We start from the raw sequence: 27,591 nt of genomic DNA on the forward strand, positions 1-27,591 counted from the left end.
TTGAAATGATGAATGCTTGTCTGCAATGGAGCCTTTCGCGAATGGCATATGTGTAAAGCATGAATACATGTTATAGTTGTTGAATTAGATAGTTTAGGTTCGGGTGGATTATTTATTCCATGCATTATACTGTATATACAAAAGACAAGTTTGTGTATTTATTTATTTAGGGTTGTTTGTTTATAATGGAGATACAACTACTATACAATAGAACCTCAAAAGTTGAACACAACTCACTAGTTCCATTACATATAAAGTAAAGTGATTTAATAAAATAAAACTACAATGTTTTGTCATTTAACATTCTTGTGTTGAAGCGTTCTAAAACTATAAATAGAAAATTACCTACCTTTGAATAAAACTAAAATTAAGTAAAACAACCGGTACTCACACATTGAAATGGTTTAGAACAAACATAGTCGGGAATGAAGGTTCTTGCAGAGCAATACTGTCACTCAGAGGTGTTTTATTGGTACCAATGAAGTCTAAATTAATCTCACTCCTCACATTTTTGCACATCACCAACGAAACATATGTGAAGCAGTCAGTGTAGTGACTTGAATGTTTGACTTTTGAGATTCCGCTGTATAACATACAGTAGTTTTGATAACATCAATATTGACTGAACATGCATGTGCACTTTAACTGCCTTCATGATGGAAATTTGGTTGTACTGTATAACTGGGCTCGTTCCCATCAATGCAGCAACAACATCAAATTTAAAAATGTATTTTCACAACTCATTTTGCAGCTGCATTATTATTGTTTACTCAGGAGCATGTAAAAATGTGTGCAAAAATTACATTTTATTAAGCTCCTTGCAAAAATGTTTTAATTTCAACACCCAATATAAAGCCCATGTAATTTGGCTTCACTCCAACAAACATGTCAGAATACAAAAATAACATTTTGATTTGCACTCTGTGGAACTAATAAAGAATTACATTCTTACAGTTTATGTCCTGTATTAGTTTTTTTTATTGCAGTCAACAGCTTTTACATCGCAAATTGTTTAACACACATACAGAAATTATAATTATCAGTGTAACAACTTCTGCATTTTTTTTTTTTTGCTTTGTTGCTTTACCTGCAGGAAGACGATAATATCTGAAAGTAATATATAAATGATTTGATGACCTGTATGGTATGCAACAGTTTACCATATCAATTTGTCCATCATATAATTTCATATATCGAGTATTGATTAGTTTACATTTATTTTCAAGACCATGATTAAGAGACATGTTTTTTTTTGCGCACCTTTTTTGGTATGCGTTCTTTACACACATAAAAGGAACAAGACATTAAAAATTTGCCATTTACAGTCAAATGACAAATTAAAAATACTTCAAGTTCTTACTTACAGTACTTCTTCACTCTATTTTTTAGTTCTACTCCTTACATTTTCACAAAATATCTGCACTTTTCTACACCATACACTTAAAAATAAAAAGCCTGGTTCTATTTTGTGTTGTTTTCATTTCAGCTTTTCATTGATCAAAACCACATGCAACAAAACTATCCAGATACATCAGACTAGGATAGAGTAATTTTGAGGTTGGATGAGAAGTATAAACATCACTACTGGTTTGTTTGTGATCCATCGCAACAGCACATGACAAATAAAGTAAGTAACTAATCCAAGTCAAATCATCACACTAGGACAGTGGTCCTCAACTTTTTTGCAGCTGCGGACCGGTTCATGAGCCGACAGGGATTTCTCGGATCGGCAAACATCCTTCGATGGAGTGTTTAACAGTGTAACGGTTTCCGGAAAGAAGCTTTTCTTCAGCCTGGTGGTTGTGCTCTGAAATGGATATGATGCCGGTGAAGGCAACGTGGAAGCTCGAACAGGCAAAGTGTTGTTGCGTTACATGTTGGTGGATGTCACTAAAACTGTCCTTCCAGCCATACACGCATTGGCGTTGACAAGAAAGTAAGCTTCATGAAAATCGATTGAGAAATTCAATCAGTTTGTGAGTGTCCTGCCCCTGTTGTTGCCCTGTTTCATGTCCACCTGTTTGTCTAATTGTCTACCAAAAACCCATCAGAATGCCATTGCCACGGCATTCTTCTCCACTTTCCTGCTCCATATTGTACCCGGTCGGCTAACATCAGTCATGCCCAGCACGTAACAAACACAAATATTTAAATATAAGCATCTGCATGTTGCATGGTACGAGTCGAACTAAACTAACTAGAGTAAAGAGTTTGCACCTCAAAATAATTCTGAAATAACTATATAATTTAAAGGATCTTTGTGCAGTTTGTCACTTATTTACTCGCAACTGCCACCTCTGGCCCAAAGTGTAACTTCAGCATCTTTGTCAGGCTCGTTCATGGTACGCGTGCGAGTATTTGCACAATCTTAAAGCGACAGCCACAGTTGACAAACACAGACATGACTTCAAGTTAGGTAAAAACAAAACTAAAACACCGCTCCTCCCCTCCCCAAAGAAACTGTGGAGTGTGCAGGCTCCGCACGTCTACTATAAAGGGAAGATACAAGCTGATAGGCGCAGTCAGAGTAAAACAGTCTCTTTGTACTCATCTAGGCATTGGTGGAGCATGCATGATGTAGAAAAAGCTTTAACATTACCTTTTTAAACGGCACAATGCACCTTTAAAATACAGATACCTAATATAGCAGCCATGAATCTATACGAATCTTCTACATTATGTATTTTCTGAAAAGAAGAAGAAGTAAATAGTACAAGTTGAATTAGCTGGCTGTAGACATACCCAGAATCTGATATTTATTTTTTCTTTCTTTTATCTTGAATCTTGTTCAACCCATTCCTTATGGGAAGGAATTAACCTCAAAATGTACAAAAAAATTATGCAATTCCTGATTGGAATGGCTTAATCAATACAAGTGAACAAACTCAAAGTATTACATATTAAAAAAGCAAGGATGTGTAAATTTCAATTGTATATAATCTGTAACTGAACCAAGGTCATGCACGGTGGTTGCATTGCCTAATGAGAAAAGGCTTCAGATTTTAGCAAATATTTGTGGTATAAAGCAGCAGCTATTGGTGTCCTAACTCAGCTTTCGGCTGAAAGCATCTGACACCAACTGGATTAACAAGTTGATCAGGTAAAACAATCCTGCCCAAGGGGTGGAGTTTGATTCAGTCCTGGAGTTTTGCTTTAATAGTTAACAAAACTGTAGTGTAGTCACATCATTGTTGCATTGTCCCTGTACAGCATGTAGGTCGCAAACAACTAGAACAAACACTGACTCTCTCATTGTCACAAACGTTCTGTCAATAATCCAGGATAATGATAAGGAACACAATTTCCAAGATCAAACAAATTTGTGGTTGCTTCACAATCAATAAAACTGCATACTGTGCAATTTTATCATATCAATCTGCAATCCAATAAAAACTGACCTATAAACTTAGTTTAGGAAAAATTATAGTTGAATAATCAAACATTCACCTGTGTTGTTTCACTGTGATTGCGTTATTTTCCTTACCAACTATAACAATGATGTAGAACACCAATTCCTAGTTTACAGTACAGCAATTTCAAAAGTTTTGAATGGACCATGTACACGGTACGCACACTGCAAATCTCAGACAGCATTTCCTGAAATTTACAGTTGACAAACAACCCTCAAAAACATTAAAAACAAGTGACATATTCTTTTAAATCCCTATTACAATCCGAATTGTGTATTTTTGTGATTGTGCAAATGTGATTTGCATATACAGTACTGTACATATTTTGAGCCCACCAACAGTGGAAATCCAATTGCCAGCCACTGAAATAGGACTACATAATACATTGGTGATTTGTTTTTTATTATACAAACCCAAATAATTCTAAGTAGCCTACAAAAAAACGCCCCACACTTTCCAAAATAAATAAACTCATAAATAAGTAAATAAAATAAAATGGAAAAAATATAGGGAAAATCCGGGAATACGTGAATCCGCGGGTGCCGATTTTATTGTACATTCATTTGACACATATCCAACAATATAGTGCTGTACTTTTATCTCACAAAATTAACGTTTGCTGTGCTATATTTTTATTTACTGTGCCTGCATAGTGCATACTTAACAAAATGTATCTTGGTGATCAGTCACCACCTGACTGGCCTGTTACACACGTGACGTCAGCACTGCCAGCGTGGAAAGCACGTCTCGCAGCAAACCAGGAAGTAAACTGCATTAGCAGCAGTGGGTCAGGTTTGACGCCACAGAAAGACCAGGAAACACTTCAAAGTCACCATTACAGACTTTCTTCAAGCAAGCTCCATGACGGGACTTGTTGGGATTTCTTTGCCATAGGCTTGTCCCTCCATCGCAGACAGTGGAACGCTTTCAGTGAAGTCGGGGAAGGTAAAGACTAGGCTTGATGCGTGTTGCTAGCTAGCCGCCTGTCATTCGCATGTCAAACGGCGTACTGCATTCTAACACATTACATCACGAGTTTAGACCGGTATACACGTCACCTTTACATCGCCAATAATCACCGTAAAAACACACACACAAAAAACAAAAACAAAGCAATGGCAGCGTCTGACTTTGGGGAAGGACTGTACCGCAGCAGCAGTGCACCTGTCAAAGCCAGCGTGTACATTTTGGTATGTCAGTACTGTAATATGCTCTTAGGTGCTTTTGTGAGCTCCCTATTTAAATCATTAAAATACCTCTATTTGCCATATGTAGTTTTATTTTACTTGATAGTGGACTTTGAAAAACTATCTGTATTCATTTAAATTATAATCTTACGGACAGTCAAAGCCAGCGTGTAAATTTTGGTATGTCAGTACTGTAATATGCTCTTAGGTTCTTTTGTGAGCTCCCTATTTAAATCATTAAAATACCTCTATTTGCCATATGTAGTTTTATTTTACTTGATAGTGGACTTTGAAAAACTATCTATTCATTTCAATTATAATCTTACGGAACGTAGTACTTCAAGGCATAACTGCTGCTAAGCCCTAAATAAACAGAACCTGTGGTCTAAAATAAATGATGTCATTGTCATACATTACAAGCGCCACACCCATTTAACTGCTGTATTGAATTCAACCCTTTAGGTCTGGCATACAATCCTTTTGTTGTATGTTTGGGTTAGGTTAGTAAACATTGACGACTAACCAGCAGTAGTATTCTGTTATATAAAGTCACACATTCCTAATATGTCATCTACAAAAAAGGCAAAGGAGAAGATACCTTTGGGTTGTTGTTTTTTTCTTCCTGGCATGAGTAACATGCAACTCAAAATACATTTCTTGGTTTGATTTCACCCTTTGATTGTATGGTCTGTAAAACAATACAATATTAGTCATAAATCAAAATATAGTGAAACACTACATGACTCAAATGTCTACAAGTTGGACTTTAACTGTATCGCGCGAGCCATTTTAACAATAAAACATGATTTGAGCCCAGGCTGGTCCACCAATGTACCTTAATATACAATACAGAGGGTTGTTGTGACAGACATACTACTACTACCACTACTACTACGGGCAACCATTTAAAATTATTCGGAAACTGTTTATTTTAATTTAAATGAATTTGGAGTAAATATAAACACACTCATTTATATTTGTGTTTTGAATAATTGCCTCATTGCTCTGAAAGTGTGCCCAACTGTTTGTTGTGTTTGTGTATTGTGAATAAAGATAAAAGTGTATACTCTAATTCTATATGCATTTATATGAGATATTTTACTATATTTTATTATTTCCCAGCACACACGTAGTTGGCAGACATACATATTTGGAAATGGTGGACACCACACTGACTCAAGTTGGCAAGAATTTGACTGAAGCCATGAGGATCTTGGGAGATGGACAAAGGTGAGTCTTGAGTTTGTTGGAGTGTAAAGTTGCATCAACGTTTCCACAATCTGGTACATGATGTTAGTCAATCTTCGAATTGGTAACTTTCAAAACAACAATTTTCATTGAGTTAAAATATACAGTATTTTGAGTGTGTATTTTTTGTATTATGTATTAGTTGATTTAGTTGATAACTTGATATACATATCTTTTTTTTTTTTACCAAATAAAAATAAAAGTATTACATGGGTTAAAGATTCAAAATATGTGGTCTATATATCTGGTAAACAAAAACTAACAAACACCGGAGTTAGCACATCAAAGACAGGAAACGTCAAGCGATCTTATAGCCGAAGAGACATTGTGTCTTTTGCTGCTATGCCGAAAAAGAATACAACTGAGGGCTGCTTCCTGTGAAAATCCTCCAGGAGAACCTCCGAAATGTACTCACAGGGTGTACCACCGTATTTAGTGTATGAAGACTGCATGTGGCGTGGATAATAGCAGTGTGGTTGGCACTTGTGCCCTGCACACCTATGGCTGATATTGTCTGAGCACCAAAATTATCAAACACGATGGTGCAGCGCCCTCCGTGCTAAAAGAATTGTCCCCGCAAACGAGATGCGGATGGCGGATAAGCGCCGATGGCACAGTGGCTGACTGGTTAGCACATCCGCCTCCCAGTGCAGAGGATGTGAGATCGAGTCCGGGCTTCGGCCTTCCTGGGTGGAGTTTGCATGTTCTCTCCGTGCTTGCGTGGGTTTTCTCCGGGTACTCCGGTTTCCTCCCACATTCCAAAGACCTGAATGGCAGGTTAATTGAACACTCCAAATTGTCCATATGTGTGATTGTGAGTGTGGATGTTTTTTTGTCTCTGTGTGCCCTGCGATTGGTTGGCAACCAGTTCAGGGTGTACCCCGCCTACTGCCAGAAGCCAGCTGGGATAGGCTCCAGCGCCCCTCGCGACCCTTGTGAGGAATGAGGACAAGCGGTTATGAAGATGGATGAAATTTGGTGAAGCATGTAACCTTAACATGCTCAGACGATCCAACACCCTGTTATAATTTTTTGATGGTTAGGAGATGTTGGATATTGTGTCATTTGATTTTACTATTATTATTACTTCTTTTTTCTTTTTTTTTAATGGGGACACATTTTGTGAAACATTAACCAGATTGAAAAGCATTCAACTTCTTTATGATGAAACAACAGAGCAAACTTTCTCCTTTATGGACTCATTAAAAGTGTGTTTTAGTTAGGTCCTCGAGTACCTCAGCACACCCTACTCACTTATGAGAATTTTTATTGTTGCTGATTATAATAGTTCAACGTACATGAGGTGCCTCAAGAAAGGAACCCGTTCTGTCTGGAAAGCTTCAGTTCTTCAAGAAGCTTAATCAAAATGCACCACCATATGAGCCAAGGCAGATCTTCTTTGTACAATAAACAAATTAAAGTTTGCTTATTCCAGTGAGCAACTAGCAAGAAGCATCAACCTTGTTGAATCCCTATTGCTGAACAAGCCAAAAGGAGCATCATTGATACCTAGCATAACGAGGCACACATAATTTGTGGCCAGCAATTGAATTATACCAAGTACATACAAACTTTGTCTTATCAGAAGTTAAAACTAACTGGCAGTAACCTGATTAATGTGTGCATTTAAACATGTATGTTTGTGGTGTTCTATCAATTAGCGGTCTGGAGGAAAGAACAGAGGGTTCAATCTTCACGAGAACCAGCATACCTGGCCCCCTGCAGGCAGCGTAAGATGCATACATGTACACATATACAGTACGCATGTTGACATGCAATGCCTTGGCAAAAATTGTCATTCAGATTAATATTTTATTAAATGTTCAGATTTTCTGAAGTACAGGTGCTTGTCAAAAACTTAGAATATCCTCAAAAAATTTAATAATTTCCGTAATTCCATTGAAAAAGTCAAACTTTCATAGATTAAAGATTCAGGGCCCACAATTTAAGTGATTTCAAGTATTTATTTGTTTTGTTTTTTTGCATTATTTGGGCTTCCAGCTCATAAAACCCACTAAAACAGGATGTCAAAAAATTTGAATAATGTGAAGAAATCGCCATGCATACTTCCCAGTGTTTTGCATGGGAAAAAAAGAGATGGATGGATGGTATTTTCAAAAAGATATGTCAATCTTCAATAGTTGGTTGGATTCCCTTTGCCTTAACCACTGCCTTGATGCACCATGGCATAGCCTGGGGATCCTGAAAACCCATGCTTTTTTTATGCTTGCTGCCCGCTCTTCGTTTTTGGGTCTGGTGGCCCTCATTTTCCTCTTGATAATACTGAATTGTGGCCCTCGTTCTCCTCTTGTAATACAGTACTATGAAGAGGAAAATGAGGGCCACCAGAGCCAAAAACAAAGAGCTGATAGAAAGCATCAAGAAAGCCTGGGCTTCCAGGACCCCCAGGCAATGCCACGGCGCATCGAGGCAGTGGTTAAGGCAAAGGGAATCCAACCAACTATTGAAGATTGACATATAATTTTGAAAGTACCATCCATCCGTTGACACCCCCCCCACACACACCCCATGCAAAACACTGGGAAGTATGCATGGTTATTTCTTCACATTATTCAAATTTTTCGACATCCTGTTTTCATGGGTTTATGAGCTGGAAGTAAAAAAACAAAAACAAAAACAATAAATACTTGAAATCACTTAAGTTGTGGGCCCTGAATCTACAATCTATGAAAGTTTGACTTTTTGAAGGGAATTATGAAAATTATTAAAACATTTTGATGAACACCTGTATATTTACATGAGCATTCAATAAAAGTCAAAGTTTAATGTGGAATTCATGTGAAAATTTATTGTGCAGTGGTCAGGATGTTGCCACCATACTACACCTTGTTCACAGCCTCATCCATGAAGAGGAGGAGGGAAAAGATGAGCCAAACCCACAGTAAGTGACAAACTATTCAGCAGAATGATCACTGCCCCCTTGGCAGTGCAAAGGAAATACTTTTCTGTAAGATAACTTTTTATAAACAAGGACATATTTCTATTTAATTTGAAGAATGGTATGTAATGGAGTGAATGACATCAGTCACTTTTAAATTTTAAACCTGTTTGTGTGTTTAGTAGGATGCAGAATGTGGGCGAGCAGGGTCACATGGCCCTGCTGGGCCATAGCCTGGCAGCCTACATCTCAGTGCTGGACAGAGAGCGACTGCGGAAGTTGACAACTCGGATCTTGTCTGACACCACACAATGGCTCTGTAGACTGTTCAGGTAGTTTTCTCAAAACTCATGATTGTGTTAGCAACATGGTAGGTTACAGTTACAGAGAGAGAGACGCTAGACATGTCAGCTAAACAGTCTTCAGTCAGGTCACATTGCAAATGTAATTTGAATCAAAAATAATTTAGTCTGAAATGGTGTGGTAATTTGTTGTCATCTGTCTTTTTTTTCTACATAACATTTCTCTTTTCAGTAGCTTTCCGATTTGGCTTTTCATGTACTGTACAACTTGTCTATTCTGACATTTAGATATGAGGATGGTTCAGCTTACTTCCACGAAGATGACCGAGAAGGCTTGGTCAAAGTATGTCGGCTGGTCATCAATATTTGCTATGAAGATTACGCCTCTGAGGGCTATGCTGTCCTCAACTCAAAGCAGCCAGTCATTTACCAGAGCGCATCAAGCAGACCTGGCCTGGGACAGCATCTGTGCAACCAGGTAGGTGCAAAACAATCATTGTTTATGTTCAAAGTTCTGAGTTTTCCTTTTCACATTGTGACCTTCTTCACGTGCATTGTTGTAGGAACATTACAATAGTGTGCACTCATGGCTTATTTTAATGTCAGTCTCTGTGTCATTAGCTTGCCCTGCCCCTCTCCAGTTTATGCACCGTCCCATGCAACACCCTCTTTGGATCACAACATCAAATGGTAAGAGATTAAACATAATTGTAGAAATGAAAACCATTCGGCAATTAGATACAAATCTCCTCTTTTTACACTTAGGATATTGCACTATTGGACAAATTAATCAAAGAGGACATGGAAAGTGGAAAGTTGCCTTTGTTGTTAATTGCCAATGCAGGTAAATAAAAACACTATTCACACTGTATCTTTTACTTACAGTGATTGAAATACGTTTTGATGTAATAATAATGCATGTGTTAAATTTCTTGGTTCTAAATTGTTTTCCTAGGTACCCCTGGGGCAGGTCACACTGATAAGTTGGGGCGCCTTAGAGACCTGTGTGATCAGTACAACATGTGGCTCCATGTGGAGGGGTGAGACATTAAATATGATCTGACATCATAATTTCATTTAAACAAATATATCTCAGGCAAAAGTGATGGTTATCATAATTATATCTTACCGTACTTGTGCTGAGAATAATTTGCTGTTCACTACTGCACGTTGTTGTGCCATTTTAAGCTTCTATCTGTTTCGTCATCAGGGTCAACCTGGCGACACTGGTGCTGGATGAGGCCACCTCTGCTGTTATGGTAATCTTAAAATTAACTCATTTTCTCATCAATTTGCACTCCATGTACAAATGCAACTAGTACTGTTCAGTCATATTTACATGGACGTGTACTCAGCATTGTTTTGTGCTTATCTTTTTCCCCATCCAGGCAGCAACCAGAAGTGACAGTATGACACTTACACCAGGTCCGTGGCTGGGACTGCCCGCCGTTACTGCCGTCACTCTCTACAGACACGAAGACCCAGCACTGGTAGGCTGCGCACTGCTTAACACATTTTTCCAACATTTGATCTATGAAGACATCTAATCAAGACAATTTACCAGTATAGTCAATTCAATTCCAATTCAAAAATGTTATTTCTTTCTTTTGAAAAAAGGAATGAAAGGGGACAGTAAAACTTATATCTGCCCCTGATCAACACCAAAAAAATTATAAACACAAAATGAATGTCAGCAAGCAGTCAAGATGCTTTCAATGTTACAATTAAACAAAATAATTCAACAGCATGACCTTGTGCTGTATATATACTTTTCCAATAATTGTGCTTTTATACATTTAAAAAAACAACAACAAATAGACTGAGATCATTTAGTTTTATAATCCAGAAATACATCGTTCTTTTTGTTTTGTTTTGTATTTAGGTTTGGTAAAAAAATCTGTTCCTCTTAATTTGTAAATACATTTCTATAATGACTTACTTCTGACTTGTTCTGTTTTTGTTTGTTTGTTTGTTTGTTTTGTAGTCTCTGGCTGCCGGTTTGACCTCCAGCCAGCCTGTAGAGAAGCTGCGAGCATTACCTCTTTGGTTGTCTCTGCAGTATCTTGGTCACAGTGGAATCATACAAAAGATAAGACATGCCGCCATGCTGGTGAGGAGTATATCTATATCACTATATACAGTACAGGCCCAAAATTTAGACACATTTTCTTATTCAATGCATTTGCTTTATTCTCATGAACTGGTTACTTTGTAGATTCTCACTGAAGGCATCAAAACTATGTATGTACACATGTGGAGTTATTTACTTGGCATTCTTAACTCTGGGAACTCCTTAAAGACTGTTGGGAAACCCCTTCATGTGACTATCTTTTGAAGCTCATCGAGAGAATGCCAAGAATGTGCAAAAAAGTCATCAGAGAGAGGGGTGGCTATTTATTTATGTATTTTCTTTTTTTCACCTTTTTTTTGTTAAGTACATAACTCCAAATCTGTTTTTTAGTTATCATAGTTGTCGTCATAGTTTTGATGCCTTCAGTAATGCATGCAATGTACATAGTTATGAAAATAAAGCAAATATATTGAATGAAAAGTTGTGTCCAAACTTTTGGCCTGTACTGTACGTGTAGTCCATTTACTATTTCTAGTTTAAACATTTTTATCAAATTGGATTTTTCATCTGTTGGAGTTTTTGAAAAGAGCAAAATGTGAATTGATTTGATCATCATTTGCTGATGTTAACACCAATGGCAATTTTCGGTGTGGTCTGTTCTCTTAACCTACGCTGATGGCGTGGTTGTAGTGTATTAAATGAATTCAAGGTGACAGTGGCCTTGCAACCTTTATTATTCTGTGTGCTCCCCTTGGAAGAAAAAGTTGGACACACTGATCGGGCATATCAGGATCTACACACATGGACTAAAGTGTTGGTACCCATATGTTAACTAAAGAAAAGCCCATAATGGTCACTGATGAAATCACTTGAAACTTACAAAAGTAACAGTTGGTAAATGTTTTTATTGAATATTAAACATGGTAGTAGATAGAAAATGTATTGCAAATTAGACAATCAAAATCAGCATTTAGATTTGAATTGTCATTCAATAGGATTATGAAAGACAATGAGACAGGTATGGACAAAAATGATGTTACCTCTACAAAAGATTGAACATAATTTGACCAGAGGGGCATGTTCAACTCAGGTGTGTATTTTAATTGGCTTCACAGGTGTCTTCAAACTCAGTCATTCCGACTATTTAAAGAGAGGACATGGTGTGTACTACACTGAACATTAATTTGAATGGATCTAGAATTTTTTTTAATACAGAGTATAGTGTGAATAGTAGGATGTTAGTTGCAGGCTCTATTTTTGTTTATTTCTAATTTATATGCTTTGGAATGTTTAGTTGAGGGATGGAACTTATGTTGTTTTTGATTTTATAAAGAACGCAGTATTATTTCAAATTTCTGTGAAGGACCCCAGGAAGAATAGTTTTGGATTCCATTTAAAAACAAACAAACATGGATGACAAAAAGCGAAGGAGAAAGTTGACTCAGGAGAATAGAAAGAAAATTACAGACAAGCATGTTAGAGGTAAAGGGTACAAGATCAGCTCCAAGCAGTTTGATGTTCCTGTGACAACAGTGGTGCATACACTACTCACAAAAAGTTAGGGATATTTAGCTTTCAGGTGAAATTTATGAAAAATTTAAAAAGTTGACGCTACAGTGATATCAGATCATGAAAGTAGGACATTTAAGAAGAAGGATGCACTGGTGTTTTCCTCATCCCAAACAATCAATTGAAAGAAAAGTTAACAACATTGGTGGGTACACCACAACAAAAAATTTCAACGTCTCAATAACTGGCCATGTGCCCTTGAGCATCAATTACAGCTTGGCGACATCTCATACAAGTCCACTCATTGTCTGCTGAGGCATGGTGTCCCTTTCTTCTTAAAGGGCAGCCTTCAGGTCATTGATGTTCTGTGGTGCAGAGTTTTCAGCCTTTACAAGGCGACTCAACTGATCCCACAGGTTCTCAAAAGGAAAATTGAAGATAAATCAAAGAGGTGGATATTTCGAATGCTAAGAGCCCAGAACAACCTCCAAAGAAATTAAAGGTGAACTCCAAGGTCAAGTTTCATCAGTGCCAAATAGCACCATTCGTCATCATTTGAGTCAGAGTGGAGTTCATGGAAGGCGACCAAGGAGGACACCTCTGTTGAAAGCAAATCATAAAAAAGTGAGACTGGAATTTGCAAAAATGTATATTGACAAGCCACAAAGCTTTGGGGAGAATGTCCTTTGGACAGATGAGACAAAACTGGAGCTTTTTGGTGAGGCGTATCAACTGTATGTTCAATATATACAAAAATAAAGCATACCAAGAAAATGCTTCCCTACTGTGAAACATGGAGCAGGCTTGTCTATGTTCTGGGGCTGTTTTGCTGCGTCCAGCACAGGGCTTCTTGAATCTTGGCAAGGTACAAAGAATTCTCAAGGCTATCAAGGCATTCTGCCGAGAAATGTGCTGCCAAGTGTCACAAAAGTCTCAGTCGCAGGTCATGCACAAGCTAACGACCCAAAACACAGCCAAAAACAACAAGAATGGCTAAGAGAAAGCATTGGACTATTCTGAAGTGGCCTTCAATGAGCCCTGATCTATATCCCATTGGACATCTGTAGGAGTTGAAACATGCCATCTGGAGAAGACACCCTCAAAACCTGAAGCAGCTGGAGCAGTTTGCCAACGAGGAGTGGCCGAAATACCTGTTGACAGGTGCCAAAGTTTTATGGACAGTTAGAGAAATGGTTTGATAGCAGTGATTGCCTCAAGAAGTTATGCAACAAGCCAAGCTATGTTATGGGTACCATTATTTTTGTCCAGGCTCATTTCATTATTATTTTTATATTTTTAATAATTATGTTAAACCAATTAGATTTATTGTTACTTTTGTAAGTTTCAAGGAAATTCAGTGACCACTGGGTTTCATTAACAGACCAAAATTTTGTCCACGTTGAAGTCGTTTGTGGGTTTTTTTCTACGTTTAAAGTCCAGTTTCTAGCATAAACTGTTACTAACATTATAAAAGATAAGGTGTTAGTAGCTCTGCTGTAGTTTTTTGTAGTACAATTTTTCCTCTTTGATGAGCAATCATATTATTTTTGTTTCTCACCGACAGAGTCAACAATTGCTACAGCACCTCAAATCTGTGAGCTCCATCAAAACATCGGTAGGTAATACATTGATCTTGTGAAATCAAATCTAAAATAACTGAAACATTGGGTAGCTTTGAGTCAAGTCCTGACAGCATCAAGAGATGTAGTGCCCAGTACATTCACTGTTATTACCCTTTTGTCTGGAGTACGATATATTTTAACCCAACTCTCTGTGATGATGAGTGTATCTGTAAAGAGGAGAATTTGTTGTTTATGGCATTTCCAGTGATTGACGGGCCTTTGAATATTGTCAAATTCTTGAAACGTACATTTGTGTGAGCACTTAATCGCAACTTTAATGGATTAAGAAAATGTCATTACAGAACTCTATTCGATGTTTTTCCACGTGTTTGGTCTGAAATGGAAGTTAGACTGCCAGTAAAATAATGATACCACATTCAGAACTATTAATATTCTTTCTTATTTGAGTTGTGCTTATGATTTTATTACACATGAAATTATACTATGTTACGCACACTACACACTGATACAGTATTTGTAAATGTGGTTGATCAAAAGAAATGCATATTATTTTGAAGATAAACCTCTGTAGAATGTGTTAGAGAATTGAGATATCCCTCATTGATGCTTTGACCATGGTAAAAACATTTTTATTTTAAATATTGAAGTACCCTCCTAGGTTTCACACTTGGAAGCTTGTTCACTGGAATCCACTAAATCTAAATTATGTGTGGGTGCAATGAAGTGAACATATTAATCCTTTTTGAGAGGCTCTGATTTCATGAAGTTGCAAAATTTTCTATTAAATTACAGATACAGTGAACAATGAAATAGCAATTTTCTGGTGATATCAATAATATACTCAGGGCTCCAGACTGCTACCCTTGCGCTGTAAGCTGAATTCTTGCGGGATTTGTGAGTTCACGAACCCCCGAGAAATTGCAAGAATCCATCTTGTACCGAGCCTGCTGATTTTCACCATACACTTTTTGTACGGACTAATCATAAGGAGTATTGTGTTTGGTGGTGGGATATGCGGCTGTGATGAAACAAGAAGCGCTGAAGCTGTGTGAAATAAATAAACCTAACATTACTCACAGTATCCTTGTTGAATGAAGAATAGTGAGCGACGCTTTGTGCATTTTTAAGTGGTGTAGATGTTAGTGCTTCTTTTCAACCTACGACAACGATGACATTTTCATCCATTGCCTTGATTGGTCAAAACAAAAATTTGATAGACGTGCTCTAGTTGCGCATTGCCCAATCAGCTTCAAGTATTGTACTGAATGTACCACCTTTCCCGAGAAAATCACATTGGAGCGGTCTCAGATTGTTATTATGGAGAACTCCCTGGAGTGAATCACAATTATCGCCCCTAAAATTTTAGACCGTTAGGGTTTGCAATGTCGGACAGTGAGCAACAAACAGTCCACTGTAAATTATCCTAAATTATCTGCAGCAAATGTTCTGTGTGTGACATGGGAGCAACAACTCCCGCTAAGAAACAAACATGAGCATAATTAGTTCACATCCTTTGTTTACTTATGCCAAGGATCCCAGTAATTTGTAATCCCAGTTAATTGCGCTAAACGTTAAGAATTACCTGTTGAAACATTGTAAAAACAGTTATATAGCCACATACTGACACAAACCCATTTCGATTGTGAGTGCAGCTGTTGTGATAAACTTATTCATCTGAATATGACACATTGATAGTTGTTCTGTAAAGTAATGTGCCATTTGTATTCGGAAGTTAACCTCAAATGTTTTATTTGTGAAGTGACAGTGTATCACTTTATAGCGTCACTCTGATTTATAAACTTATTTTAATTTTTTATTTGAGTAAAAATAAACAATTCCTAAGAATTAAATGTTCAAGTGCAGAAAGGGAAATGAAACTACTTTAATTTAATAATTACTTGTGTTGCATTCTACTTTTGGAGAATCACCAACACACTACCTCCAGTCGTGTCGCTTCATAATAAGAGAGCATCTGGAAGTTTAAACATTAGAACGGCATTAGCTCTCTATCTCTAAGTTACCCATCAAAAAGTGGTTTTCAGTGTATCATGCCACATGACAGTCTTAACTTGCTAAAAAAAAAAAACTCAATATTTTTTAACCACCACCCCCAAAAAATTATGCTGATATTAATTCATTATGCAAATTTGCAGGTGCCGAACCGCAAGTATGCGTACTATACAGGTAATAAATTAGACAAAATGTGAATTTTTACTTTTTGCAGCATGTGCCACTTAACATTGTGCTTGCATCCCTAAAAACATAAGTTAGTTGACTATGCTTCGAGTTAAAAAAAATAATAATAATAAAAAAAAAAGTTTGTCTGGAGCCCTGACTGGTTATTCAACTCATAGTGGCTTGGCTATTCCTGGTTATCCAAGTTACAAAGATGTGTTGTGTTGGTAAAATATGTGTGAGAATGTGTACAGTGCCTTGAAAATGTATTTATACTGCTTGAACTTTTTCACTATTTGCCACCTAACAACCAAAAACATATATATATTTTTATTAAGATTTTATAATGTGCTCACATGATTAAATACAGTTTTCAAAATTTTAAGCAAATAGAGATGTAAAAAATGTGGTGTGCATTTGTATTATGCCCGTTTATGGTCACTTACCCAATCTCAAGTCTTTGCGGCCTCCAGCAGGCTTTCTTCCAGGATTGCCCTGAATTTAGCTCTATCCATTAGCGCATCCTCTCTGACCATCTTCCCTGTCGCTGTTTAAGAAAAGCATCCCCACAGCATCATGATTATCACCACCATGCTTCATGGAAGGGCCGCTTGTAGGGTGATTTTTAGTTTCCCACCACACATAGGGATTTCATCATCTGACCAAAAGCACCTTCAAAATGTTTGCTGTGTCCCCTACATGGTTTGTGGCAAGTTGCAAACAGGACTTCTTATGCATTTCTTTCAACAATGGCCTTCTTGCCATTCTTCCATAGAGGCCAGATTTGTGAAATGCACTATTTAGTTGTCACCAGTGGTTTTCAGCAGCCCCTCCAGAGGGTAGACCGACCATGGGCCTGTTGGCTGCTTTTGACCAGTATTCTTCTTGCTTGCTCTGCCAGTCTGTCCTGGTAGATTTCCAGTTGTGCTATACATTTTCTATTTTTGGATGATGGATTGAACAGTGTGCCTTGATGTTTTAAAGCTTGTAATTTTAGTTTTTTGTTGTTGTTTTTTTAAGAACTAAATCCTGCTTTAAATGTCTCCACAACTTCACCCTTGACCTGTCTAGAGTTCCCTTGTCTTAAGGATGCAGGTTGTTCAATAGTATTTTCAAACAAACCACTGAGGCCTTCACAGAAAAAGTGTATTTATACTCGATGAGTAAATTACATCCAGTTGGACTCTACTAATGAGGTGATTCCTGAAGGCAATTGATTGCTCTGGATTGTATATAATGCTCTGAATTGTATTTACTGTAGATGTACCAAGAGTATGGGTGGCTGAAAAGAAATGTACAGCACACTTTGCAGATTCATATTTGCTTTAAAAAAAAAAAACTATTATTTTAATTCTACTTAATATGTATGTGCTACTTTTTGTTGGTTTATTTAATAAAATCTCAACAAAATGTTTTAGGTCCTACAAAATGTGAAAAATGTAAAGGGGTATGAATACTTTTCAAGTCACTATATATTTGAGTTTTTTTGCTGTGGTTATTGTGTAATAGCAAGTGCGGGTTACCTTGGTTGCAGGCTGTCGTGCCACCGATCCCGCCCATCTCTGGGGCTTCTCTGCGAGATGTTCTGGGCTCTCTTATGCTCTCTATTGTAGGTGGGAGTCTCCTCTCTGTAGCCAAGTCTCTGCCTGTCTCCCTCACTCTTCTATTTGCCATTTGCCCCTTTCTCTTGCTTTTCTATCTCTCACTCTTAACCATTTTCCACCTACATTAGCTCAGCAATATTTGAGTCTCCATTGGCTGATGGACTGTTCACTTCTTCCTAATTGTATAGGATGTGGACAACACAGGCATGGTCTTTGAGGTACTTCAAGGAATGCCTCTCTACACTCATTGTTTCTGTTGCCTTTGGAAGAAATTCAAGGGTCATGAATAATTGACTTAAATGTTGTTATTTTATAAATATATATTATATATTTATATTACACACCACAGAAAGAACCAGATGACAGGTAGGTAAGAGGAAACAGTGCAGCCCCTCTTGAGTACTGGACTGGTGGGGAGGTGTGTGTGTGTTTTGTAACAGTGTTACACCCAATCACCAAAGTTAACTGAGGTCTCGTTTATACTTTATCAAGAAAATACTTTATCAAGAAAATGCTATTGCTTTTGGCCAACATTTGCCTCATGCTCATCTTTCAGGAGTTTGCTTTTCTTCATAATAAATTCTACATAGAATCTATATCTGTCATAGCCAGCTAGCTGTATAGTCAGGGTTGGGAGGGTTACTTTTAAAATGTAATCCATATACAGTTACAAGTTACCCGCTAAAAAATGTAGTTAGTAACGTAATCCAAGTACCATAATATTAAAGTAATGTAACTGGATTACTTTTGGATTACTCCAATATTGAGTATGCTCATGAAGACAAAATAAAAATAAATATCACCACAATATATATTCTATACAATGTACCCCTGCTATTTGCGGGTGATAGGGACCCGGGCAGCCTACAAATAGCAAAAATCCTAGTGTAGTTAAAAAGCATGTAGGCTATTGATTGATTGATTGAAAGCCATATGCTGTTTTCGAACTGTCACTGAAAGCAACCACACCTCATAGATAGATAGTCATCCAATGAGGATGACAATTTGTGACATCAACTGCAAAATGAACTTTTATCCCAGTCACAAGTTAAGCCGTTTGTGTATGATGTTTAAATAGTGAATTGGTGGGAGGAAGATTTGTTTGGAAGGTGTAACTCACATTATGGTTGTAGGCTAGCGGGCTAGCTAGCAAGAAGCTACAGAGCGTAGCATGCCGCTGGACTCTTAGCTCAAACTTTCGCTCCGAGTAAGTTCCAGTGAATACCGGTCGCCATTTCCTCCTCCCATCCGTGAAGCTTTTTCAAACTGCCCGCGTGTGGAGGACACGACTAGTCAGTTCGTTCGGTCCCACCTCCCCGACATGTAGCAACGGTCCCACTCGCGCAGGCGTGCATGCGCTCTCTCTCTCGCTCTCTCTCTCGCTCTCTCTCTCGCACTCTCTCTCCCTCTTTCGCACTCTCTCTCCCTCTTTCGCACTCTCTCTCATAGTAGAAATTGTAATCCCTTGAAGTAATCCCCATTTTTAATAAATGTACCTGTAATCTGATTACATGTTTTTTCCTGTAACTCTAATGTAATAGTTAATTTTTTTTGCAATCTGATTACGTAACGGCGGTACATGTATTCCGTTACTCCCCAAGCCTGTGTATAGTATAGACAGACCCCTTTACAGTCTACGTCATCAAAGGTTGCGTGCGCATCACTGACTCAAAACAACGGGAGATATTAGTGTGTGGCTTTATAATTATTATTTTTTTAGCATGGAGTTGTTATACTTTTTGAATAGGTTCTAACAATATCAACATGCCTAACTGGGTGTACAGGTGTAGAAAGGAGTTCATTTTTTTCAATTCCAAGAGGAAACCGGTCATTTCGGATACACCGGAGCCTCTGGCTGCAATCTATAAAACGCACAGACTGGACCGAGAACATAATCAGGAATGCCCGCTCATTTGCTTATTTCATATCGAGTAAGTTATCGTGGCCATTTTGCCTTGAAATGTTGAGTAAGCATTTTATTTAGCCCTACAATGCCGACCATATTGTAGGGCTAAATATAATGTCCAAGATCGTCATCACAATTTGATGTGATTCTTAGTTCCCTTTCATATACAGGGTGTGCAAAATTATTAGGCAAGTTGTATTTATGAAGATTAATTTTATTCTTGAAGAACAACAATATCAAAGCTGAATATTTTTGGAAGTTGGAGTGGGGCTTTTTTAGTTTTGGTTTTATCTTATATATAAATAATATATACATATCTGTGTGTGCAGGTGACTATTAACTGCATAATTATTAGGCAACTTAACAAAAAACAAATATGTACCCATTTCACTTATTTATTTTCACCAGGGAAACCAATATAACAACTCAAAATTTACAAATATGTATATTTCTGGCATACAAAAACAAATCAGTGACCAATATAGCCACCTTTCTTTGCAAGGACACTCAAAAGCCTGTCATCCATAGATTCTGTCAGTTTCTTGATCTTTTCATGATCAACATTGCGTGCACCAGCAACCACAGCCTCCCAGACGCTGTTCAGAGAGGTGTACTGTTTTCCCTCTCTGTAGATCTCACATTTGATGAGGGACCACAGATTCTCTATGGGGTTCAGATCAGGTGAACAAGGAGGCCATGTCATTATTTTTTCTTCTTTTAGACCTTTTTGGGCCAGCCACACAGTGGCGTACTTGGATGCGTGTGATGGAGCATTGTCCTGCTTGAAAATCAGGTTTTTCTTGAACGATGCTGACTTCTTCAAGTAGCACTGCTTGAAGAAGGTGTCTTCCAGAAACTGGCAGTAGGACTGGGAGTTGAGCTTGACTCCATCCTCAACCTGAAAAGGTCCCACAAGCTCATCTTTGATGATACCAGCCCATACCAGTACCCCGCCTCTACCTTGTTAGCGTCTGAGTCGGAGTGGAGCTCTCTGCCCTTTACTGATCCAGCCACGGGCCCATCCATCTGGCCCATCAAGACTCGCATTTCATCAGTCCATAAAACCTCAGAAAAAAAGGTCTTATGATATTTCTTGGCCCAGTCTTGACGTTTTATCTTGTGTGTCTTGTTCAGTGGTGGTCATTTTTCAGCCTTCTTTACCTTGGCCATGTCCCTAAGTATTGCACACCTTGTGCTTTTTGGCACTCCAGTGATGTTGCAGCTCTGAAACATGGCAAAACTGGTGGTAAGTGGCATCTTGTCAGCTTCACGCTTGATTTTCCTCAGTTCACAGGCAGTTATTGTGTGCCTTGTTTTTTCAACACGCTTCTTGCGACCCTGTTGACTATTTTTAATGAAACCCTTGATTGTTCGATGATCAAGCCTCAAAAGCTTGGCAATTTTAAAAGTGCTGCTTCCCTCTGCAAGACATCTCACTATTTTTGACTCTTCTGAGTCCGTCAAATCTCTTTTCTGACCCATTTTGCTAAAGGAAAGGAAGTTGCCTAATAATTGCGCACTCCTGATATAGGGGGTTGATGTCATTAGACCACACCCCTTCTCATTACAGAGATGCACATCACTGATATGCTTAATTGGTAGTAGGCTTTCAAGCCTATACCGCTTGGAGTAGGACAACATGCATAAGGAGGATATTGTGGTCAAAATACACATTTGCCTAATAATTCTGCACTCCCTGTATACATAACAAACTAGCATACAAGTTGGCTACGTTACTCACCCTGCCATTCAAGTACATTTAGTCATGAGGATGTAGTTCTCCTTTCTGTTGACAACGGCCAAAGCATCATACTTTTCTGTTTTGTGTCCTTGTCATGGCAAAAATGTTGCTCCTAAAATACAAAACTCAATGAATCAAAATCACCATGTTGTATGGTCTGTACATGACCACACGTCACACACTTGTATGCTTGCAGTTTCTCTACTAAATAAAGATGTATTTTTGTGGGTTTTATGAGCTGGAAGCCCAAATAATGTAAAGATAAACAAATTAATACTTGAAATCACTTAAATTGTGGGCCCTGAATTTATCATCTATGAAAGTTTTACTTTTTGAATGGAATTGACAATTCTTCAACTTTTCGAGGATATTCAAATTTTTTGACGAGCACCTATAGCGCTTCCTCGCCAGTCGTAGGAAGTACATTCTTTTTCAGGGTGGAGGCATGTTGGTCTCCTGCTTCAGGTCCCGAGAGTCTGTAATTCATAGGAATTTGGCACACTAGTTAAGAACACACTTCTCTGTGGTGTGCCGAATTTGCAAGACTTTTTTGTGTCACGTTACTGGGACTTGAAATAAAATAAGGTGGTATTGGGATTTCTGTTCTGTGGGCTAATGGTCAACACCTGTCACTATCTGTATAAAACCACAAATGCAGTTTGGCAGAAAACTAATTCTCCTGTTTGAGTCTATTGGGATCCTTATGTCTTACTTCTATTTGCTGAGTTTCTTTCAAAATAGAAGTAAAATGAAAAGCCATGCATACACACTTGCCACAAATGACTTCCTTCAAATCAAACTAAGCTTTTCACCATCCAGTACAATATTTAAGGAGGCTTTCATTCAGTCTAAATATTTGTTATAATAATGTATGCAACCTGAAGACATCACACATAATCAACCAATTATTCATGACCCTAATGACATGCACCCCATCTACACCTCTGTTGAGTGCCGCCCAACTCAAGCATGATGCTTGCTTCAACCCTTCACTTGGAAAATCAGCGGGGTCTGAAGATGGCAATGTAGGAAAGATATGTTGTTTAATTTATTTCTGAAGAAGTGAAACTTTTCCTATTGGCGTTGTCATACAGAAACACACAGCGTGGGTATTCGTGTGTGTTGGTAGTGACTGTATCTCTAAAAAAACATTATAAAAAAAAAAAAGGTACTGACTGTATCAGACACCTGGTTGCATGCTTCAAAAGTTCATTTTAAAACATGACAATGCCGATTAATGGAGTCATAGAAATGATCAATGCCCATTTTTTGGGGAAAGTATATAATACATTACCGATTCATCTGTCCTGTGATTTCTTCCAAGCCGAAGTTGCTGTGTTGTTGGGCTGCTGCCTTTACGCTACAATGGAGAGACTATACATCCATATAAAAAAAACTCCCAAATTCCATCCCACCCTGTATTCTGATTACCTTTTTGCTTACCATGCAGTTTCCAGAATTTAAATATGACCACGGTTATTACCAGATCTCAGATGACCATCTGTGTTTTTTGCTTTAACAGGTGGAGGATGAACTCAACTCTCCTGTCGTGCTGCTCAAGTTTTCTCTGGAAACGAGTGCAGGTAAGGGATGTTCACAATGTCCACAAACATAATTTAGAACATATAACTTTTTCAATCAAAAGACACAGAACAGCATACTTATAGTTGAAGAAGAAAAAAAATGGTATTAGACCAGATGTACTTTTTTTTTTTCCAGGGCCGATACTGCCTATTAGTAGTCAAGGAGGGTGATACCCAATATAAGGAGCTGATATTTATTTGTAGTAAAAGGAAAAATATAAAACATAAAAGCAAGTCTAATTCTTATTTGAAATGCAATTAAGTTTGTTAAACTTGCTGAATGTTTTTTCTTTTTAAGTTTTACATGATAGACAATAGACAACTTTAATTTAAAGTTCTAACGAAAATTGCAGGGAGCTTCCAGGGTTATGAGCATGTTTTCTGTTAAATGATCATCTAAATTAAAAAACCTCCCTTAAATTTGTTTTTTTGTTAGGTTTTTTTGTCAGTCGATTTCAATTTCAACATAACCGAAGTGTTCATTTGTATTTATTAATTATTATTTTTTTACTTATTTTTTTTATTTAAAACAAAAAGCGTAGGGAGATGCTTGTGTCAGAAACATCTCTTATAAAGTTAAGTTACATTTTTTGGGAGGCCGTTGGTATGGTATGGTAAACAAATTTAATTCCCTCTGTTTTATTTGTAAGCTTCCAGCAATGGTTCGGTGGATGCTTACTGTGCTGGGGAGAAGGAGGTACTTGAGGCGTTCAATAGATGGGTATGTGATTTGATGTATTTTTTAAATTGTCATTCATTAATAGTTTAATGTATTTTTTTTAAATCATTGAATAATAGTCTAGTCAATGCAATTGTATAATATGTGTAAATTAAGATTTATGCCACGGTTTTTGCTGCGTCCATAGAGATGTATTGTAAATCCTGAATACAAAGGATGTCTTGGTTCCACGTACACCCTTGTCCTTGAACATGGTGGTTATTACAGATAAACTGTCTAGCACAAAATAGTATCACTCCACTCAAGCAGGGAGTGCCTTTCCGATTCCTGAACCCAAGAGCCAAAACCCAGCTTTTCAACTCAAGTTAACCAAGGTTGCCGAGGTCAAAGGGCAAGCAACTAAATTTGATTCTTTTTTTCCCCGTTATTATACAGCCTCTACTGAAAAACATTTCAGACAAATGTTCAAACGTTTTTTTTTGTTTTTTTTTGCTTTTGATTATTTATGATGTCAGGTATGAGATGGAATATGTTCTGAACTCAAAGTAAACCTAGTAAATTTGTAGAAACAAAAGCAAATGAACAAATATGAAACTCACCATTACGATGAATGTACACACATGGCTACCATAGTTGGTACACTCTTGATAATGAAAGAGAAGTAATAATAAAAGAGAAAAAAAATAATAGTGATAATAAATAAGAATGTAAAGAAAATCAATCAATGGAATTCTGACATTGCCTTTTAAATACAGTGGAATCTCGGAGTTTGAACGTCTCGGAACTCGTACAAATTGGACTTCAACCCAAAAATCGAGGACCCCTCTTAGCTGTTCAACAACGTGCCTGACTTTAAACAACGCACGCAAGGACCGCTTAGTAGTCTAACAATATGCACAATGTAAAATACACAAACTCAGCACTGAACTAAAGCAAGCCTTAACATAGCATTTATCATCCACTGATGCCATCACACCACAACAAAAAGGTACGGTATTTTTTATTGTTTAAATACTGTACAGAGTGTAAATGTAAAAAACATAAATAGAAATTAAAATATGAATTTTCTTTTTTTGGGGCTTGGGAACGGATTAATTGCATTTACATTATTTCGTAGGGGAATTTTTTTTTCGGAGGTTGAACAATTCGGACTTTGAACACTTCGCAGGAACGAATTATGTTCAAACTCCGAGGTACCACTGTATGGTTAAACAGACCATACTTTACTGTAAACAAACTCATGATACAGGTCTGGACAAAAATGATGGTACTGATCCCAATTATTCTCTTGATCCTCAAACACACATACAAATAAGTCATCCTGAGAAATGCACACACAACATTAACAAACACTATGCTTTGATATACTTGTGAATCTGAAATACGTGTAAATAGTGCGCATATTTGCATATCTCAAAAACACGTTAAAATCAGTTATTTGTTGATCTGAAAACGTGAAAATTGTGGTTACATTTGCATAAATAATAAAAACAAATCTCTCCCCATAGCTTTGCATCTTTCCCCCTCTTGCGCACATGGGAGAGAGTATGGCCTGGAGTGAATGTTGTAGTGTTGTGAATGTTGTCAGTGATAGTTTTAGAAATTAAGTGCCTGTATGGTAAATTAATCAACACTTGCAACACACTGGAAGCAGGTGCGCAGATTAGTGAAACATGATGTATGGACTATTTTTGGCTTCCAAGACAGCGGTAGTAACACATTCTCCCCCTAAGTTTTTTTGTTAAATATATAAATTGTATCATAAATATAAATGTTTGATGTAATTTTTTTCTGTTAGTTTGTCGCTTATAGTTTATTATATTAGTATTTTTGAAATTCTAGCTTGGCAAGCAACTCGCCCAGTTGGTTCCTGCCAGCGGGGTCGATGTTGTGGAACTTGAAGATGAAGGCGCCTGTGTTCGGTTCAGCCCACTCCTGACGGCTGCAGGTAACAGTATTGCCCACATGCACACCTGCAAGACTAGATGTGTTATATGTCAAGCGTTGCAGTATTTCTAGTAAGGCTATAAAATACCATATTAACAGGGTGTTTTACGCATCGTCACTCAAATGTTTATTTTATATTTACAAAAATAAATGTATTGTGCGAATTATGTAATTCTTGCTCTTGTACAGATTTAGGGACTCAACCTGAAGATGTTGACAATTTGGTTAAGAAGTTGTTGGAGCTGGTGCCTATGATGACTGCCACAATGTCCTTTAGACAGGACTTCATAGAGGAGACTCACCAACGCTCACCCTACCTCAGATACATAGAAGATCTTAGCTGGCCAGGCCTTGGAGCTGTCCGGTAAGACATAATGCAGGACAAGGATCCCTGTTAACATTCTCTGCTGACAACATGTATGCTTTTCATTTGCTCATGTTTTTATGTGCATCTTCCCGGTATGGAGAATGGAAGCTACTGTAAGGCATAATATTCATGTTTCCAAGACTTTTACAACAGTTTTGTTTTTTTTAAACAAAACTAAAAATATCAATCTATTAAAAAAACTATATATAGATTATCCATATTTTTTTAGGCACTTGGAAGCCCAGCTACAATGTTTGTGTGAGAACACATAGTGTATTTTACCATGGTCTTTGTAAATGCAGTACTCGATTCTGATTGGCTCAGAAAATTACATTGGTGTACAGTATCAATTGATAATGTTGTCCGTTTGTGTAATGTTTGTGATTTTAACAGCTTTGATGCCTGGAATGTTGCTAAGGTTTTGAGGGGAATATGAAGGGAAGCGTCACAGAGTTAGGTGTAAGATTTAGATCAACTCACAGGAGGATGATATCAAGGACGAAGAACACAAAAAAAACGTATTAGTATTGAGATAATTCCTGGCAGAGATTGGGAACAGTTGCCATTTTTTAGGATTACTTACCCAAAAATTTAGGAACAACCTGACTGCAACTTGATATCCAAGAGCCTTGACTTGACATTGACTTGAACTACGTGATGTGATAAGTCATCTTGTTTATAGTTGAGAATCTGCATTTTAACACAGTTTGCCTTTTTTTTTTTTTTTTTAAACACTTTCAATTACGTTTAATGACTAAAATGTACTCACCAATGGCCGAGTGGTTAAAGTGTTTTGCTTCTCATCTTTTTTCGTGACAACACCTATTGTTTTTTTGCCCATACTACTCAGATATGAGCCTCAGGTGGAGGGAATTGATGATAGCAGGAGGACAATGGAAATCAAGAAAATAAACGCTGAGCTGCTGAATAAACTGCAAGAGCTAGACACTGACATCATTTTCTCCACTGGTGTGTACATCTTTACTTTTTTGGAATCCTCAGTGTAATAAAAATAGTCATTGTTTTCCTATATAATATATGTATGAAATACATATATCTTCTAATTCCTAGGCCCAGAGTTTGCCAAAGAGGAGGACTGCATCTTTATAAGTATGGTAGCTGATGACGTTGATGTTTCGGAGCTTGTGGAAACAATAGTGACACTGGGCCGTGACATTGAAGAGAATGGAAGAGTAATCTGCATTCCATTATTTGTCCTCATCTGTTCTTTCTGTCATGTGAATAGAATTAGATTTTTAATGAGATAATTAGAATTTTCTGGATCTTGAAATTCATCTTTTGGAACTGAAGAAACAGGGCGGTTACACTTGCACTCCAAATTACACAATTCCCTTAAAAAAAATTCTATATTGATATTAG

General features: G+C 37.5%; 1 protein-coding gene across 2 annotated transcripts in view; it reads left to right on the forward strand.

The window, feature by feature from the left end:
• The first annotated feature begins 4,156 nt into the window (after positions 1-4,156).
• Positions 4,157-27,591, forward strand: part of pdxdc1 (pyridoxal-dependent decarboxylase domain containing 1) — a 31,238-nt gene continuing 7,803 nt past the window's right edge. Inside the window, exons 1-19 of one of the 2 annotated variants that reach the window (XM_086070218.1) lie at positions 4,157-4,355; positions 5,720-5,827; positions 7,507-7,575; positions 8,664-8,747; positions 8,927-9,076; positions 9,335-9,524; positions 9,668-9,736; positions 9,812-9,890; positions 10,002-10,086; positions 10,257-10,305; positions 10,435-10,536; positions 11,031-11,156; positions 14,191-14,241; positions 23,158-23,218; positions 23,869-23,939; positions 25,740-25,845; positions 26,034-26,208; positions 27,062-27,180; positions 27,283-27,404. In XM_086070218.1, the coding sequence (XP_085926344.1) occupies positions 5,754-5,827; positions 7,507-7,575; positions 8,664-8,747; positions 8,927-9,076; positions 9,335-9,524; positions 9,668-9,736; positions 9,812-9,890; positions 10,002-10,086; positions 10,257-10,305; positions 10,435-10,536; positions 11,031-11,156; positions 14,191-14,241; positions 23,158-23,218; positions 23,869-23,939; positions 25,740-25,845; positions 26,034-26,208; positions 27,062-27,180; positions 27,283-27,404 (1,782 nt within the window). In that variant the 5' untranslated portion in view covers positions 4,157-4,355; positions 5,720-5,753. The remainder of the gene's footprint in view (positions 4,356-5,719; positions 5,828-7,506; positions 7,576-8,663; positions 8,748-8,926; positions 9,077-9,334; positions 9,525-9,667; positions 9,737-9,811; positions 9,891-10,001; positions 10,087-10,256; positions 10,306-10,434; positions 10,537-11,030; positions 11,157-14,190; positions 14,242-23,157; positions 23,219-23,868; positions 23,940-25,739; positions 25,846-26,033; positions 26,209-27,061; positions 27,181-27,282; positions 27,405-27,591) is intronic. The other variant, XM_086070225.1, reaches the window with a different exon arrangement.

This window comes from Leptonotus elevatus, chromosome 1, assembly GCF_054856555.1.
Source record: "Leptonotus elevatus isolate MCC_2025b chromosome 1, RoL_Lele_1.0, whole genome shotgun sequence".
NCBI lineage: Eukaryota > Metazoa > Chordata > Actinopteri > Syngnathiformes > Syngnathidae > Leptonotus > Leptonotus elevatus.